This window comes from Vitis vinifera, chromosome 1 (assembly GCF_030704535.1).
Source record: "Vitis vinifera cultivar Pinot Noir 40024 chromosome 1, ASM3070453v1".
NCBI classification, from domain to species: Eukaryota; Viridiplantae; Streptophyta; class Magnoliopsida; order Vitales; family Vitaceae; genus Vitis; species Vitis vinifera.
Window position 1 is genome coordinate 22,215,765 of NC_081805.1, and position 19,236 is coordinate 22,235,000.

Sequence of the window (19,236 nt, forward strand, 5' to 3'; positions counted from 1 at the left end):
TCTATGAATCAAAGAGAATTTTATTATTTTCACCATATCCAAATAGAAATGATCATGAACAAACCCTGTAGTGCATGTGAAATCATATAAAATAAAGGCCTAGATTATGCCTGTCTCTCAAACCCACAATACATTCTTTGATGCCTTCTTCCTCATCCAGATGGCCATAGCTCTGGCCCAGAACCACCCTACAGAAATCAATTTCCAATCACCAAAATCCTACCTTCAAAACATGAGTTCTTTAGGAACCATTTCCCGGGTTAACCTCACCATAATACAACATTCTAATGTTAATAATGATCATTCTTGCCTGGTAAAAAAGGGAGTGTTTGAAGAGACTGGTATGCTATCATATAGACAATGTAGTATACAAGGGTTTGCGTTTACCACAGCTGGTGGGAAAAGAAGCCAAAAATTTCTTGCTGCCGATACAACATTCCTCAGGTAATGAATATGAATTTACATGGTGGAAGATTAATACATACAATGAAAATCAGACTCCACTTACTGAGTCTGTCTTCAAGTTATGCTGCAAAGAGTATATGTTTCCCAGGCCTGCCATGGAACAAGTTCATTCATTCAGCAGTTTATACATTAGCTGTTCAAAATCCTCAAACAAGAAACAGGCTAAAGAAGAGTGTGATAAACTGATGATTGATTAGTTGCTCATCTTTCTTTCTAATGGAAACATGATCTCCACTTCTTTTTTGGGGAACAAGGTACATTAATAACAATTCAAATGCCTACAATATTTCAAGATCATTGACCAAAATGCATGATGCAAATCTAAAACGTAGCAATTTTAAAGGTCTATCTGGCGACATTTTCACAAACAATTTTCAAAAAACAGTTGTTAAGAACTGTTTTCAATTGATCCTAAAGCATTCTCCATGTTTTCAATTGTAAGTTAGAAAACTATTTCCAAAAACAGTTCCTAGAAAGGCCCGAAGTATTCAAAAAAAGTGTCATGTCTGACTCCTACAGAACAGTAAAAATACATTATATCCCAGATCATTTGGTTGAAGTTCACAATTTTGAAGAAATATTACTAATTTATCCTATGTTCTGTAATCTTAGTGTTTCACAAATTCTAAGCATCATTTTGACAAACTCTTAAACATTTGTGGAAGTATTTATTGCAAAAAACTTCACACGGCTGATACTACAAGAAGACCTAAACCTAGAACCTTGGACCAAATATTAAACTAGGAGGTTCAATAATTTGCCCCTGACTACAATATTGTGGAGTCAAAACAACTGCTTCATTAACAAAGGAAAATGCTGGTGTACTGCTTCAATAACATTGTTGTGACCTAAATCTAAGTGAAGTAGTCTATATACTAATGATTGTTGTAAATCCATTTTGCAATTTAAACTACTTCTATCAGGATTTTGGGTAGAAGGTAACTGTTCCAAAGACATGCACAACAATTACCTTCTACCCAAAAACAACTTCAAAAGCAAAACGGTATGTATACTATTAACTGTTATAATATGGTCTTTCTTGTAACAGATCTAGTAAAGTTTTATTGAATAGTAAAAATACCCAGTTAATGTGCTCCAGAGAAGCCTTTCATCATTAAAGAACAACCCGAGTTTTTTATGTGGTATAACTTGCTAAGTAAAGCTTTGGTCCAGACAATTCAACAAACCAAAATGGTTTTGTCAAGAAAATATGAAAAAGCAATTGCATGGGTACTATGGAACAATTGGGCATACAATGAATAAAAATGGCACCAAATTAAAAGGCAAAAAGAACCATAAACAGAAAGCAACTCAACTCCACAACACCTAAACAGGGATGGTGTATAAAGCAATAGGTAAGGTTTCATGGAGTTACTTGATCAATCAGAAGCTCTGAATACTAGTCTCAGAATCTATGCCACAACATATTAGGGATTGAATAAACTTGAACCCCCCATGGAGAGGGCAATTAGCACAGCAGTACTTGTGATCACAGAAAGCCATAATAATGTTGTTCCTGCAAATGAAGAGTCTTTGATGGTGCATAAAAGAAAAAAACAAGACAATTTAAGTGAACATAAGAGGTGAACTGTAACGGTAATAAACTTCAACAAAAGAAACACTTTGAAACAAAATACCTCCAGAAATTTCAGAATCACTATTTGGATTAGAAGGTTTAAGTTCAGAAGTAACGCCAATCGATCTTAATATTGTTGGGTCCAAACTTGGAACATCATCAGAAGGTTGCATACTTCCCGTTTCAGATGCCACAATCCCTTGAAATTCCTCACTCACAATCAAAGCTGCTAGAAGATCCATAAATGATTCTTTATCTGTTCCATTCAAGGTTCCCCTTTGACTCTGCTCAAAGGTAGCATCTACTTCCTCAGAATCGGACATCTCGTCATCCGAAACATCTGTATCCATGGATTCTGCCTCTGTCTTGTCATCTTCTTCATCCTCAACATATGCCTTATATGTCAGTCGAAGTAATATTTCCCCAGAAGAACCTCTCCTAAATAGACCCCAGCCTCCTTGCAAGACCACTATCCTGTCTGTTGGTACAGTATCTTTAAGAGATCCCAGATCAACCTGCAAAAGTATTGAATTTTTTTTTACAAAATATATACATGGAAAGGTTGATTCCGATTCACCATTGAAAATTAGAAAGTATTATTCATATTTAGAATATTGTATTCTTTGAATTTGAATTTGAAATATTTCTTGTAAAAAGGTTATTCCCTTAAGTATATTTAGATCATTGTATCAATAAATAGGATTGTAAACCCTGTGTACACAGCAGTAATGAGAATCAGAAATTCATTCTCAATTCATCTTTGTGTTCATGGAATCAGAGCCACCTAAAACCCTAGAACAGACTTTTGAGTGTTTTGGTTGACCACTCACAAAATAAAAAACATTCAGCGGTTATCTGGTCCTATACCAGATTTTTTTCTGTTTTTTTAATCTGTTTATTTTCCAGGCTTCTTGTTCTTTTTTTTTTCTCTCAATCTGGTTTATGTAGCAAATTTGTAGAAGCAATATATTCATCTTTAATTCTTATCTTCCTTGAACCATTTCTTTATAATGTATGGAGCATCTTCTAATGAAACCTCAAGGGATTCCTCTAATATTCAGACTTCTCAGAATGGTCATATTTCATCAACTAGGGCTATTGAAAGTCCAATCCTGCATATCACTACTCATCGACTGAATGGACGGAACTTCTTACGGTGGTCACAATCCATGAAGTTGATCATTAGAGGAAGGGGTAAGATCGACTCTTTGACCAATACAAAATAGGCCCCAAAATCCGATGATCTTGTGTACCATGTTTGGGATGCAAAGAATTCTATGATTTTATCATGGCTTGTTAACTCTATGATGAGATCCGCCAAACATATATGTATCTCAGCACTACCAAACAACTATGGGATGCAATGAGTGAGACACTCAGATTTGAGCAATTCCTCAAGTTTATCAGTCAAAAACAAAGATCAGATAGGCCCCAAAATCCGATGATCCTGTGTACCATGTCTGGGATGCAAAGAATTCTATGATTTTATCATGGCTTGTTAACTCTATGAAATCTGAGATCAGCCAAACATAGATGTATCTCAGCACTACCAAACAACCATGGGATGCAATGAGTGCGACACTCAGATTTGAGCAATTCCTCAAGTTTATCAGTTAAAAACGAAGATCAGAAATACAACACAAGGGATTATGTTTGTAACAATTTATTACAATATATTGAGAAGTTTGTGGCAAGAACTTGACCTATTATATGTCCTTGAATGGTCAAGTGCTGAAGACAGTGCTCAATTTCAGAGGATCATGGAGGACAGTGTTATGGAATTTTTAGCCTGCTTGAATGATTTGAATGAAGTGAGAGGTCGTTTTCTAGGAAAAGAGCCACTACCCTTAGTCACTAAAGCATTAACTGAGGTTAGATGAGAAGAAAGTCGCAAAGGAGTGATGATGGGAAAATATTTGTCCAACAGAGAGAATTCAGCACTTAATCTGTTGCACCAGCCAAAAAAACCATTGCAGCAGCATACAATCAGAGACCTAGAACTCAGATATTGAAGAATCCTGATGAAAATCCTAAAGCCTGGTGTGATTATTGCGACAGGCCTTGGCACATAAAAGAAAGTGCTGGAAATTGAATGGAAAACCAGCAAATTGGAAGGAAAGAAAACCTGGAGAAAAGAATGGCAGTGGAATGCAAGCTACAACAGAAAACCGAGATTCCTTTCAGGAATAAACAGCCCGAGCATCTCTACAAAATGATCAATCAAGTCCAACTTTCAGGTGTACCCTCCAGGTCTTTGGCTCAAAGAGCTAGTGCATTCACTAGTTCCCTAAATTCAGCACCATGGATCATTGACCCTGGTGCATCTGATCACATGACTAGTCAGTCACACTTACTTACCACTTATTCTCTATGTTCTAGTCACTTAAAAATTAGAATTGCATAAGGCAGCAGGCAGCTTGTCTCCGATTGCAAGGAAAGGTTCTATAATTATCTTTGAAAATCTGATTCTCAAATTTGTTCTCCATGTTCCTAATCTTTCTTGCAATCTTTTTTCAGTTAGCAAAATAACCAAAGATTCTAACTATTTTGCAAAATTTTGTGACTCTCATTGTGAATTCCAACACCAGCATTCGGGGAGGATGATTGGCCATGCTAGAATGACAAATGGACTCTATTATTTTGATAACAACTTTCTCAAAGGTAGACAAGCTCAAGCTGTGAGTAGTAGTGTTATTTTTATTCTTGTTAAAGATGAAATAAAGTTATGGCACAATAAGTTAGGTCATCCTAGTTTTTCTTATTTGAAACAATTATTTCCAACTCTGTTCAAAAATTTGAATCCTTTGATATTTCAATGCAAAGTTTGTCGGTTATCTAAACATCATTATGTTCATTTTTTGCTTCATCCTCATCAAGAATCCTAACCATTTTACTTAATTCACATTAATGTATGGGGACCTTCTCAAGTCACAAACATAGCAAGAACCAAGTGTATATCTTAAAAGAAAAATCTGATGTCGAAGGAGTGTTCATAGAGTTCTATTCCATGATTGAAACCCAACTCCACACTAAAATACAAGTCTTTAGGAATTGACAATGGGAAGGAATATTTCAACTCTATTCTTTGTAGGTACTTTAAAGAAAAGGGCATTATCCACTAATCCACATGCTCTGATACTCCATAGCAAAAAGGTATAGCTAAGAGACAATCGTCATTTACTCGAGGTGGCTAGTTCTATAATGTTCACTATGGAGGTTCCAAAATACTTGTGCAATGAGGTTGCTCTCACAACACCTAACTTAATCAATAGGATTCCCACCAGAGTCTTGAAATTTGACACACCTCTAAAAAGATTACTATCCATCTTCCCATATATTCGCATCTTTACTTCTTTACCTCTAAAAACCTTAGGTTGCATTCTGTTTGTCCACATCCATGAACTAAACTGTTCTAAACTCAATCCTCGAGTAGAAAAGTGTGTACTTGTTAGGTATTCTCCTCAACATAAAAGGTACAATTGTTATAATCCTATTTCAAAGAAATTTGTTGTATGGATGTGACACTTTTCGAAAACCAACCTTACTTCACTAAAAATCATCTTCAAGGGTAGAGTACTAGGAGGGAAGATCCTTTTTGGAAGTGATGGGACCCTTACCTATGTCCGAGTGATCCACAGAATTCTCACTTAAAGATGTTACCCACCAAGCCTTTACCCACTGTCCAACCTTTACCTTTATATCTAATTCAGGGGGAGAGCTGCTATAAAAACAAACTCAAAGTGAGTTGTGTACCTACTCTTGAAGGAAAAATAATTAGAATAGAGAATCACAACCGAAAATAAGTCAAGCAAATCCTCTGAATAATGGACCTTTGGATGAAACAAGTATCTCTTTGTCAAGCCCATGTTCAATTACTAAATCCAGTAATCTAAACAGTGTTTTACATGACCTTAGTGTTCCCATTGCACTTAGAAAGGGAACATGTTCTTGCACTATGCATCCTATTACAAAGTATGTCTCATTCCATAAACTTTATAGCACCTTAACTTCTAATCTTTTTAGTATTTCATTGCCCAAAACTATACAAGAAGCCGTGGATCACACTAAAAGGAGGATGACAATCATGAAAGAGATGAATGCTCTTAAGAAGAATGGTACCCAAGAAATTGTTGAACTGCCAAGAGATAAAAGGATTGTGGGTTGTAAGTGGGTGTTTACAATTAAATGCGAGCAAACGGAAGCATTGATAGGTACAAGGAAAGGCTTGTAACCAAAGGATTCCCCTAGACTTATAGAATTGGCTATCAAGAGATCTTTGCCTCTATTGCAAAAGTTAATTCGATTCAAGTACTACTATCCTTTGTTGTAAATTTCAGTTGGCCAATGCATCAACTTGACGTGAAGAATGTTTCTCTAAATAAAGAGCTAGAGGAGGAGGTCTTCATGGACCTACTACCAGGTTTGAAAGCGTGCTTGGAACTGGAAAAGTATTCAAATTAAAGAAGTTTCTCTACAGACTAAAACAATCACCTAGAGCTTGATTTGATCGATTCACTAAGGTTGTCAAAAAGTGTGGATATTGACAGAGTCAAGCCGATCACACATTGTTCTACAAGTACTCAAGTACAGATAAGATAGTCATACTCATTGTTGCAAGGGAACTCGAGGTCTTGAAGAAGTTCGTCGCAAGAGAATTTGAAATTAAAGACCTTGGAGCCCTAAGATGCTTTTTGGGCATGGAGTTTATGAGGTCTAAGAAGGAAATATTTGTGTGAAAGTATATACTTGACCTACTTGAGGAGATTGGTTTACTTGGTTGCAAACCAGTAGAAACCCCAATGGAGCCCAATCTTAGGCTACAACCAACAAATGCATATAAGGCGGTGAATCAAGAGCAGTTTCAAAGGTTAGTTAGGAGACTACTTTATCTATCTCATACCCGGTCGAACATAGCGTTTACAGTGAGTCTAGTGAGTCAATCTATGCACTCACTAAGGGAGTTTATTATTTGAGAATCATGGTCGTTGGTGGATTGAAACTTACATCAATGTTGATTGGGCAGGAAGCATAATAGATCAATGGTCCACATCAAGCTATTGTACATTTATTAGAGGCAACCTAGCATCCTGGAGAAGCAAGAAGCAAACTATGGTAGCCAGAAACAATGTGAAAGCTCAATTTGGAGCAGCAGTTTATGGGATTTACAAACTTTTGTGACTAAAAAAGCTACTTAAAGACCTCAAAGCAACAAGTTCTATTCCTATGAAGCTCTATTGTGACAATAAAGCCACGATCAATATAGCACATAATATGGTTCAACATGATACAACTAAACACGTACAAGTTGACCAACACTTTATCAAAGAGAAGTTAGACAATAAACTCATCTGCATGCCTTATATTCCTTCAATCGAGCAATTGGCAAATATTTTTACTAAGGGGTTACACAAGGGGCAATTTGATAGCATAACTTGCAAGCAAGGTGTGAAAGACATTTTCGAGCCAGCTTGAGGGGGAGTGTGAAAAGATTGGTTCAAATTCACTACTGAAAATTACGAGATTCACCACTGAAAATTCAGAAGTATTATCTATATTTAGAATATTGTATTTTTTTGAATTTGAATTTGAATTATTTCCTATAAGTAGGTTATTCCTTTAAATAGATTTAGATCATTGTATCTATAAATAGAATTGTAAATCCCATGTACACTGCAGTAATGAGAATCAGAAATTCATCCTCAATTCATCTTTGTGTTCAATATTTACATATGTAGGAAAAAAGAATGAATACCATCCAACTAGAGGTTCTAATCAATGCAATACACCACCTATGAAATTGAAATTTGTTGACAAGTCACTATTATAGTTCGCTATAATCAATTCGAGGAAACCAAACAAGTAGGAATGATCTTAGGGCTTCGCAAGTCAAAGAACAGCTATACTCGTATTAAACAGGATTATTGCATCAGCAGAGTAATTAGCAAAACAGCAAATGGACATAGAAGTATCCCAATCCAAAGAAAAGGCAATCCGCTATAAATGTAATGAACAATCTTAAAACCTACTAGAAATTTAAATGGAGCTGAAATAAAAGTACCCACATAAATTCCCATTAAGGCTAAACAGAAAATTCACAGGAAGAAGCTTCAAGGGTTTGAACCCAAAACTTTAGACAGGGAGGGCAAGAAAAATACTATCCACATGAAATACACTAAAAACAAACAATCAGCATATGTACTGAACAGGAGCCAGCTCGTTGATAACCTTGTTGATCTAAATTATCTAAGTGAAGAAAATTAAAGCCCTGTAGTGGATATACAAAGATCTCAGTGACTTGCAGGACTTCACTTATCTTTCACACACGTGTCAAGATCTAGAATATGCAATTGGTGTGACTAGTCACTCTATGTCTACTCCTAGCAAGGTTTTTACCTGGGTTTAACTACAGAATCTTTTTAAGTACTTTGAGAATCAACAGCCAAGTAAGATCTATTATTTAGAAAACATGGACATATAAGAATGAAGGCTCTTACTAATGCAGATCGGGCATACACTGTTTTACAAAGCCACTTCACATCTACATATGCCCTCACGAGGGACTTGTTAGAGGAGGGGACACCCATTGAGGTTTGTTTAATCTAGTAAATTGGTAAAGTAAAAAAGCTATCTTTTGTAGCTAAGTCAAGTGGAGAAGCCAAATTTAGAGAAATGGCAAATGGACAAGTGAACTGTTTTGTTTGAAGGTACTTTTCATGGTTGCCTCAACAATACAATGAGATTGTATTGTGACAACAAAACTGCAATAAGCATAGCTCAGATTTAGATTTAGCATAATTAGACAAAGTAGAAAATGGAGAAGTCAGAACACAAAAGGACATCTCTTGTGAAGAATGGAAATCAATAACCAGATATAGTAAGGGAGTTTTGAATAATGATTTGCAGAGTGCATAAGCCAAGCTGGGCATGAGTGCTATATGCATGCCCCAACTTGAGGGAGCTCTTCAAGTAGATGTCCATAATTTATCTCATCTCAAGAGATCTTACACAATTTTTTGCTTACTAATTGTCATATGAGAAAGTCTAGTGGAGAGAAGCCTAATATCTCTCATCTCATCCTCCCTTATTTTTCCTAATTTGTTGAATTATATATATAATTCAACAAATTTAAGGTGCTACTTCCATAGTTTGGATGGGGACCATGCTTAGCTGAAGTTGTGACCAAGACTCATGCTAATCCTAATGGTTGTTTTGTAACTGAGGAATTTGAGTCATTAGGTTGTGATCATTCTGGTACGGTTAAAAAGTAAAAAAAAAAAAAAAAAAAGAGGTGGGGTGGGAGGGTTGGTGGTGTGTGGAGACCAGAATCAGTCTTAAGGGACCTGTAAGGGCATTCTCAAACCTTGTTTCTTTGGAACTACTACCATGGTCTGGGATTTGTGTGGTTCTCCAGACAGCTCACTGAATTCTATAGGTTTCAATGTGTTTTGGAAGAGATATTATGTGAGTTATGTCTTACTTGTGATCTGTTTTTCTATCTTTTATTTATTTATTTATCCTTTTTTTTTTTTCTTGTGACTCTTCTAAGGAAGGTTTCACCCGATTTTTTGGATGTGCCCTTAGGGCCTTGTCATGCACTGCATTGTATATTTCACATTATGTTTGCATGGTTAAAAAGATTAAACTTGCCAACCAAAAAAGGAAAGGAATAAACAGTTTACAATAGGATAGGAGCTACACTACATGTATTGAAGGAGTGTTCATGGTCATAGTCAATATAGCCTAACAATGAACTTGGTTCTTTCAAATCATGGGGTAGAGAGACTCGGTTTGGAATGAAATGAAAAAGAGAAGTGAATATATGACCCAAAATCATCATAACGAATTGTCCAGAAAAACAAACATTTTTGAGAATAAGATAATTTACCTCTCCCGTGCCAATTGTCAGGTCTGCAAATCCAAGAGAATCCTTCACTTGGATTAGTAATTTCTGTTTTCTAGGATTTGCAACAAGCATATGAAAATCCTGCCGCCAATGGAGAAAAACATGATTACTGACAAGTTTTCTAGACAAAACCAATCCATCTCACATAAACTCCAGAGTGCTGATTGAACAGTTTACAGAATGAAACACAATAGATGAAGATGAAACACTAAGAAGCTTCACCTGATTCCAAATTGGCTCACCAGGAGGCCCAATGACAGTGGTCTGACTGTTCTTTTTACTACGTATTTTCTGATCTCCTATGCTTAGAGTGACGTAAGGATCCGTTTTACCTGAAATCATCGGAGGATCAGTGAGTATGGCAGGGCATAATGAATAAAGGAACAAATGATGTTCAGAAGATCCTATTCATACACAAGCTTTAAATAAATAAATTTTGCACAAACCAACTGACAATTCAAAGTCAATGTTAAGGGCAGTTTTCCAAACAAGAAATAAGTTTCCAAATAAGCATCTCAAACCGATCACATACAAAACTAATAGAATTTTACGATTTATAATGCACATGGGAAGCCTCAGAAACCACTACTACACAAGGAGGAAGGATTGTTACCATAGAAAACATAAGAGAGCTTCCGCGCATCTACAAGTGTCACCGATAGTTCTCCAACAAAGTCCCTGTTTCCTTCTTGCATTTCTCCCGTTAAAGCATTTTCAACAGGACCAACTGCTTTTCCTTTTTGGAAATCTAAAACGGTCTTCTTAGGACGTACAAAAAGTCGAGGCAAATCCTCAGTGAGAAGTTTTTTCAAAAACCTAAGTCATGGTCAAACATCAAAGTGAATAAATGAAAAAAGGCACCACAGCCCACAAGATACGCACCACTTATCAAAAGAAAAGGAAGCATGCTGTTTCTGAGGTGAAGAGGGACATAAATAAGAGTTGAATGTTCTTAAAATGGTTGACTCTGCTTAACAAAAAATCACACAACCACTGAATCACACCTCTGAATGGAGTAGGGAGCTCAAATAATAAAACTGAAGTGATTGGTATATGAGTCTAAGAATGTCAATTAAATACCATACCATGAACCACATATATTTAAAAGCCCAAAATTACACTGACATGGTCAATTAAAAATTACAAATTGCAAATTAGAATGGACATGATTAATTGATATGTGAATTGCTCAGTTTCAAATTTACAAAGTCCCTTTATTTGCTTTTTTCCCAAAAAATCTGTGAAGTTCTAATTCAAGTTAGCCATCCCTTCTCTTTTGCTAACAAAAACAACTTATAAGAACGGGTACATATAGAAGGAGGACCTTGTTTAGTTAAATAAAAAAAATCATTAAGAATCTTTACATTTGGTATTGAGAATTATATAATACTATTTTGTGAGTAATTTTATTTCCATTGTCATTTTAGATTTAGAAACAAAATGGGATTGGATTTGTATATTAAAACTTGTAAAGCTACCAATTTAACCCAAAAGCTTAAGGTGTTAGGTTTAGGCCAACAACATATATCAACCAACTTATGCTAAAGTCTTAACATTCCATGCAACTTCCTCCTGGTTGCATATGGGTAGCTAAGTATATGGTGATGCTCTCAACAAATGAGAGTCTTGTGTAGACAAAGAGCTTCACTGGAGAATGGTTATAGATCAAGAGCATCAGGAGCCACCTCTAATCCAGAGATAGAACTATACCATTGGAAACTCAAATTCAAAAGGCAAAGATGCAAAAAAAAAATGATGTCAAAGGAGGGGGAAAAAGAGCAATAATAAGCTGAAAACCCCAAAAAAATCAACTTCCCCAAGTTTATCGAATCCATAAAGCAAGCAGACTTCACCTTCTTTACCAATTTGATATGAATGTACCAAAAAATAACAATAATAATAATAATAATCATAATGTTAACAGAGTATATGCAACAACAATAGTCTTATAGAGACAAAAGCCCACTTACATTGAAAGAACAGGAATTGCTGGTATTGTCCAATGCATGCACAAAAGATGGGAGAAAAGCAAAAGAAAAAGGAAAAGAAAGAAACAAATATCAGTACCTCATTGTTAGGTTACCTTGCTTCATATAAAAACCTATAGAATAAAGTTTGCATAATGCATACATTCTTTAACCATTAAATCTCAACAATGATATGACAAATAGGATAAGTATACTTCATGATACTGCAAAAACTTCTTTCTATATGTTTCCCTCAATTCCTTCCATCATCCTTCTAACTAATTTTCTGTTACCTGAAGTTATAAAACATGCATCAACAAGGACTAATATTCATCTAAGTAACTTTGACGAATGCAAATGCAAGGAAGAAATTATGAAAACCATGAAAGTATGACATACCCATTAGATTGAACAAGCGAAATGGTGACAATTCAACTTTTATTTTTGGAAGCGAAACAAAAGCCCATGAAACAGCTCCAACCCAAGGCTCTGTTGGAATCAACCGCAATTTAACCCAAAGTTCCCCATCAATGTCAAAATCACGAACACCAACTGGCACAACAATGGGGATGATGCTGAATTTAAGTGACAGCATTAACAGCATTCGAGCCCCACCTGTATAACGGAGGCCTATTTGATACCTGGATAACATCAAAGAAAACATATATTGAAAGTTTAGAGAAAAAGATTGTTCCTCTATACCTTTGAAGTTTAGGATTACAACATATACATAGGAGGACTACTATTGAGTACATGCAAAAGGAAAAAAATAAAAAGATGCAGTTATGCAAATAATCACTACCCTGAAAACAAAAAAACAAAAAAAAAACATAAAAACTAAATTATAAACATTGACTCAGTTGATTCCATCCCCTAATTTACTCCATCAAATCAAATCACAACATCCCATTTACAGCACTAAATCGAATCTCCCACATATTTTATGATTTTCCACACTCTCCCTCAAGCTAGTTCAAAGATGTTTAACATTCCCAACTTGTTTACTAGAACTTCAAACAACTGCTTCTGAAGGCCTTTAGTTAGGATATCTGCTAGCTATTTTTCTGTAGAAACATATGGCATATAGACTAGGGCCCCTCAAGTTTTTCCTTAATGAAATGATGATCCGCTTCAACATGCTTAGTTCTATCATGTTGAACTAGATTGTGGGTTATGTTAATCATTGCTTCATTATCACAGTATAATTTCATAGGTTTCTCATAAGGAATCCTCAATTCTTCTAATATCTTCTTCAACCAAATGAGTTCACAAATTCCATAAGCAGCGGTCCAAAACTCAACTTTGCACTACTTCTAGCAACAACATTTTGTTTCTTGCTTCTCCAAGTTACCACGTTCCCTACAACAAAGGCACAATAACTTGAAGTTAATCTTCTATCCTTGTTATCTCTTGCCTAATCAACATCAGTATATACCTCAATCTACATATGCCCCTTTTTTCAAGCAATAATCCTTTCCCTGGGCTTTCTTTCAAATACTTCATAACTTGATACATGGCTTCAAAACATTCTTCAGTAGGTGAGTGCGTAAATTGGCTAACCATACTAACTACAAACGCTATATCAGGACATGTATGTGATAAGTATATCAGTTTACCCACCAAACATTGATAGTGTCCTTTATCCACACTTGAACTTAAATCCATTTACCCCAATTTCCTATTAGGATCAATTGGTGCATTAGTTGGTTTACAACCCAACATTCTTGTTTCTGTAAGCAAGTCTAAAGTATATTTTCATTGAGAAACAAATATACCACCTTGAGATGTTGCAACTTCCATACCAAGGAAGTATCTCAACTTGCCAAGATCTTTAATTTCAAATTCTTTAGCAAGTAACTCCTTTAATTTCTCCAATTACATAATGTTATCACCTATCAAGATGATATCATCTACATATACTATCAAGATGGCAATCTTATTGTCACTAGAATGTTTGTAGAACTTTGTGTCATCGATCTAACTTTGCATATACCCAAGATTCTGAATGGACTTTGTGAAATGATCACCATGCTCTTGAAGACTACTTCAACCCAGAGAGAGATCTCTTCAATTTATAGACTTTTTCAATTCCAAATGATTGCTCAAAACTAGAGAGCAAATCCATATACACTTCCTTCTCCAATTCTCCATTTAGAAAAGCATTTTTTACATCTAGCTATTGTAATGGCCAATTTAGATTGATTGCAAGTGACAATAAGACTTGGATTGTGTTCATCTTGGCAACCGGTGCAAACGTCTCTTGATAGTCAATACTATATGTTTGTGTAAAGCCCTTGATTACCAACCTAGCTTTATACCTCTCTATCGAAACATCAAGCTTATACTTGACAATAAATACCTACTTGCATCCTAATGGTGTCTTCCCTCTTGGCAAACTTACCAAATCTCAAGTTCCATTCATTTCAAGAGCCCTCATTTCTTCCATGACTGCTTCTTAAAGCTCATTTATATTGGTGAAAACATGTAAGTCCGACCTATCTCCGGCTCCATAGAATTAACTAACCAAGCCATGATCATGGAGTTTTCCTAGTTTCCCTTTCCCACAAATAACCAAGTTAATGGACTGAGACCATCTAAGAAAATTCAGTCCATTTGGTTGTGATGATGTGCAATGAAGGATCATCACTAGTGCCATGAGGTGAGACTTGAAATGGAGGCATTGATACCTGTTGTGAAGAATCTACAAAATTATTCTCCTTGTTGATTCCTAACATCAAATCCTCCTACCAGCAGCCTAATAGTTCCAGGAAAAAATAAAAAAATAAAAACCCGGTACTTGAAACCAAAAATAAATGTATTACTTTCAGTAGGAAACTAGCTCTGATACCATGAAAGTTTAGAGAAAAAAATTGTTCCTCTATATCTTTGAAGTTTAGGATTACAACATACATATAAGACTACTCTTGAGTATATGCAAAAGGAAGAAAATAAAAAGATACAACTATGCAAATACTAGCTACCCTAAAAACAGAAAAAATAAAAATGAAAAGTAAATTAGAAACATTGACTTAGCTGATTCTATCCCCTAATTTACTCCACTAAATCAAATCACAACATCACATTTACACCACTAAATCAAATCTCTCACATATTTTATGATTTTCCACATATATCAGTTAGAGAAATGCAAGATTAATACTTAAAATCAACATATACTAAGCTTCATGCCATCCATTTTGTGTGATTCCATATTTTATATCAATAAACATTTTTTTTATAGGTAAATTTTTTGTCCCCATTAGGACTTGAACCTATAACCTCCCACAAACCCTCCCCAACCCTTTACCACTGGAGCCACCTTCAGAATTGAAGCAGACAACCTCAGAATTGCACAAAAAACCTACTGACCACAGGTTTTCCATATAGTTCTTAGAACTACTCCCTCATCAACTTCACCTTTATTACATAAAGTGTCTTGAGGTGGTTAAAAGCGTTTAAAGAGCCCTAACAAATTTCTGAAAACAAGGTCATTAGGTAGTGTTCTCCATCTCATAAATCATGAAACCTTTCCTTATGTAAATACTTAGGGTCACCTAAGAGCACGTGGGAATTTTTTCCTAAGACTAGACTATGTCCTAATTAATTTTGAGCTTTGTCCCATAGGATTCCAGTGAAGTTAGCTGATTCTAGAATGGTATTAGATCTGTTTTCTGGATGCTTGAGGATTTCAAGAATTTTTAATATGATTATTAAAGAAGATAATCAACAGACTAATGCTACTCCGTAAAACAATGCATAACCGTCTTTGATCATGCAAAAAATTACAGCACATTTCACTGTGTTTACAGAAAAAGCAATTTAGAGAATGGGACAGTATTTACAACCAGAAATCAAGCTAAGACCTTCAAATGCAAACTGTCCAGGATCAGCTATCTCACTAAAGGCCAAAAAAAATGTAACGAAAAATGGAGAATAAAGCATGCCACTCATCAACAAAATATCAGTGCAACAAACAATGCAATGAAGATCACAAGCACCTTCATAAACCAATACAGTTTGAAGTATCTCCACTCAAACTAGAACCAAACAAGCACAATCTTGAGGGCAAAATTAACAATAACTACTGAAAGATAGCAGTAGAAATTTATATCAAATTCAATGGTTTCAAGATGATTCTTACTGCAAATCATTGGCCCGACGAGAAGTTCTGCGCTCGACATTCCTAACTGACAACGGCTCATCCCCTAAGGAGAACTGCTTAATTTCAACTCTTTGCACGTAATCGGGTTTCTTCAGATTGTCAATGACGGGCTGAAGCAACCCAATGAGCCAATTCTCAATCCCACCTCGGTACACCTTCCACAACTTCCCCAAAACCATGTTCACCCATTCTACTGACTCCTTCCTCTGCAAATCCTTTTCCAAAAGCAAGGAAAAACTGGTGGGCACCTGTGGCCAAATCCCGGACCGCCCCTGCTCAATGTTCGATTTCTTCTTCTTCCCCGATGTCCATACCTTATCGAAAACTACTCCAATCAAGAAAAAGAACCCAAATAATCCAACAATGTTGCGATTAATGGGAGGCGAAGGGATGGGGTGGATCACACCCAGTTGAGTCCTGAGCTTATCCACAATTGGGTCTTCTTGGAAGTTGGTGAATTGTGAACCCATTTGAACTGAGGATTCTTGGGACCCTTCCCCATCATTGAATTCCTCGGAGAATCGATTTACCACAAAGATTTTCGCTCCACGGCTGGTGGAACTGGCCAATTGGACATTGAAATTCCCGCGTCGGCGGTCAGAGGGAATCGCACAAGCCAGAAAAACCCTTTTCCTTCGGCAAAATCTCTTCCTTTTCTTGGAGAAAACAATGGGTGGGAAATTCAAATTCCACGGAGTGGTTTCACAGGAGCAAGCATTGAAAATCTGCGAGAAATGGAAGCTCGCAGAAGTAGACTGCAAAACCATTTAAACTGGAAGCCCTAATTGACATGAATCACAGATTGAATAATGAAAGAAGCTCAAAATCGCAATCTCGACAATTTGGGCTGCTGCTGAACTGAATCAAATTGCAGGGAACCCAAAATTCCCATGCCTAATCAGCAAAACCCAAAAGAAACAGAAATCAGTAAAAAAACATGAAATAGAAATCAATGATAAAAGGAGATTGAAGAGTGGTGGAGATTGGAGAAGAATGGTGGGAGTTTTGAGAGGGAGAAAAAAGTTAAAACAAGTGGGCAGAAGTGGAGCGTGGAGGCATGAGATCTTGAGGATGGCTGAAAGCCGCAAATGCGAGCGACGTGGATGATCAGCCTTTTTGGAACGAGGTACACGTGGGTCGGAGCCGACACGTTTTCCTCTTTTCTCCTCTTGTGAACACGTCATCCTACCATTTTCTTCTCTATGATGTCTTGACCCTCGAATTAGAATTCAGAACGTACCGCCGTCCAGAATAGTTAGGCCAATTAGAAAGTAAATATGAAACGTGTTTTCATTGTCATTTGAAAAAAATCTTCCTCGTACAATTAGATTAAGATTTGACACGCGCGGGGATGTGATACATGACATGGAAAATTTATCATATGAGAATTTTTATGATAGCGTTAAAATGATGTATTTCTTGAATTTAAAGTGAAACAACATTATATTTCTTGTTTATAACATAGTAATATTATTTTTTAAAATTTTTAAATCATATAAAAAAAGACGATTATCATATTATATAATTGTATTTTCAAAAACTAAAATTAATGACAATTAGAAAAGACTGATGATATAAGAAGAAAGTTGAAGATCGTTAATAGGTCATTGTTATAAGACATTGGAAGTAAGTTCTTATTTATAAGACATTTGCAAAGCTTGATTAACGTGACTAGTAAGTCGATTAATAAATGAGAAGATTATTAAGAGTTTTAAATTTAGGTAATTAATGATCATTAATTATGATGCAAAGTGAGTTATGCAATTGTTAACGACCCTCGTAGAGATGTGTCATCATCACTTGCTATTGGAGCAAATGATAAAAGAAGTTTCAATTGTTGAGAAACAGAAACAAGAACAATTAAATTGAGATATGATAGACGCTTTATCTTTACACGGATTCAAGTATTTGGTAATGTGATAAGTTCAAAGGTTTCTTTTACAAACTATTTTTGTCGTGTCCTCTTCATGATATAATTGATTTATCGTATAATTCATACCAATTTGCACAAATGGTTGCACTCAAAGCTCTACAAAATAACACACTTTTTTTACCCAATAAAGGATGAAGAAGAAAAGGAAATAGAAGCGAGAACAACAAAAATGTTATATAATACAATAAAGTACTCGTTACTATTTATAGATAAGTTTTATATGTTGTGGCATATTTTCAATTCCCATAATAATAACATAAAAAAATTGGAGAATGTCACAATTGGGAAATAAAAAAAAATTAAAATGGTTATAACATTCTTTAGTAATAATTTCATATTTGAACTACAACTTATTTTCAAAAATAAAGAATTGTTGTTATTACGTAACAATTCGAGTGTTTTAAATGTAAGCTTTATTAGCTAGATTACTATGGCCTTGCATCGATCCTAGTATTCATGAGTGTATTTGAGAATAAACTCAATTCTCGTAAGAAGAAACCCTCCTTTCACACTCACAAAAGTAAAATTTGTTAGGGGTATTTTGTAACTACAATACCCCACTCTTATGAGCTATAAATTACATTAGAAATTTTAAAAAACTCAACCCTCAAACATTATAAATGCACTTGCACCATAAGGATGAATAAAAAAAATAAATAGTGTATTTTCATGATTATCTTATGATTTGTTTTTTCCATTAAACCTAGTTTTTAGGATTTCTAATCCCGAATTGGGTTTGAACATTGCCTTGCTCTATGTACTTCAAACCCTTTCTCTTGACAAGGCCTTGTTAGTGAATCTACAATATTGTCACAAGATTTAATATAATTCACGTTAATAATGCTATTGCTCTAATAAGATCTCATAATACTATGTTTTTTTCTTATCCCTTTAGACTTATAATAATGGTTATTCACTATGCCAATAGAAGTTGGATAAAATAATGGCACATTTGGGTAAAATAATAATAAATAAAAAAATTGGATATTTTAGTTGGGATTGAAACAGGTATGAGTCTCACTTCAACAAATTTAACCCCTTTTTTATATTTATTTTAATTTTTCCCTTAAATAAATAGTGCAACTAGAAGGAAACAATCTCAATTTATTATTATTATTATTATTATTATTATTATTATTATTATTATATCCTTTAATTTTTTTTTCCCCTTAAATAAATAGTGCAACTAGAAGGAAACAATCTCAATTCATATAATAACAATATATATAG

The 19,236-nt window shown here is 35.2% G+C and overlaps 1 protein-coding gene across 2 annotated transcripts; it reads right to left on the bottom strand.

Moving 5' to 3' along the window:
- Nucleotides 1-4: 4 nt before the first annotated feature.
- LOC100247873 (synaptotagmin-2) lies at nucleotides 5-17,166 on the bottom strand. 2 transcript variants are annotated; one of them, XM_002271843.5, is made up of 9 exons: nucleotides 16,053-17,166; nucleotides 12,311-12,552; nucleotides 11,915-11,933; nucleotides 10,558-10,760; nucleotides 10,167-10,276; nucleotides 9,927-10,025; nucleotides 2,103-2,556; nucleotides 1,841-1,981; nucleotides 5-555 (listed from the first exon to the last, which is right to left on the bottom strand). In XM_002271843.5, exons 1-8 carry the CDS (start codon nucleotides 16,838-16,840, stop codon nucleotides 1,893-1,895), a joined length of 2,004 nt encoding a protein of 667 aa, XP_002271879.1. In that variant the 5' UTR covers nucleotides 16,841-17,166; the 3' UTR covers nucleotides 5-555; nucleotides 1,841-1,892. The 2 variants fall into 2 exon arrangements, with proteins under 2 accessions (XP_002271879.1, XP_010654515.1); XM_010656213.3 differs by having other exon boundaries at nucleotides 1,841-1,996.
- Nucleotides 17,167-19,236: the final 2,070 nt, after the last annotated feature.

Excerpts from the sequence above, each read along its gene's own strand:
- LOC100247873 (XM_010656213.3), bottom strand. The coding sequence starts at position 16,840 with ATGGTTTTGCAGTCTACTTCTGCGAGCTTCCATTTCTCGCAGATTTTC. Across the intron at positions 10,277-10,557 it reads GCTCTCTTATGTTTTCTATG|GTAAAACGGATCCTTACGTC; the intron begins GTAACAATCCTT and ends CGATGATTTCAG. Across the intron at positions 1,997-2,102 it reads TGATTCTGAAATTTCTGGAG|ACTCTTCATTTGCAGGAACA; the intron begins GTATTTTGTTTC and ends GCACCATCAAAG.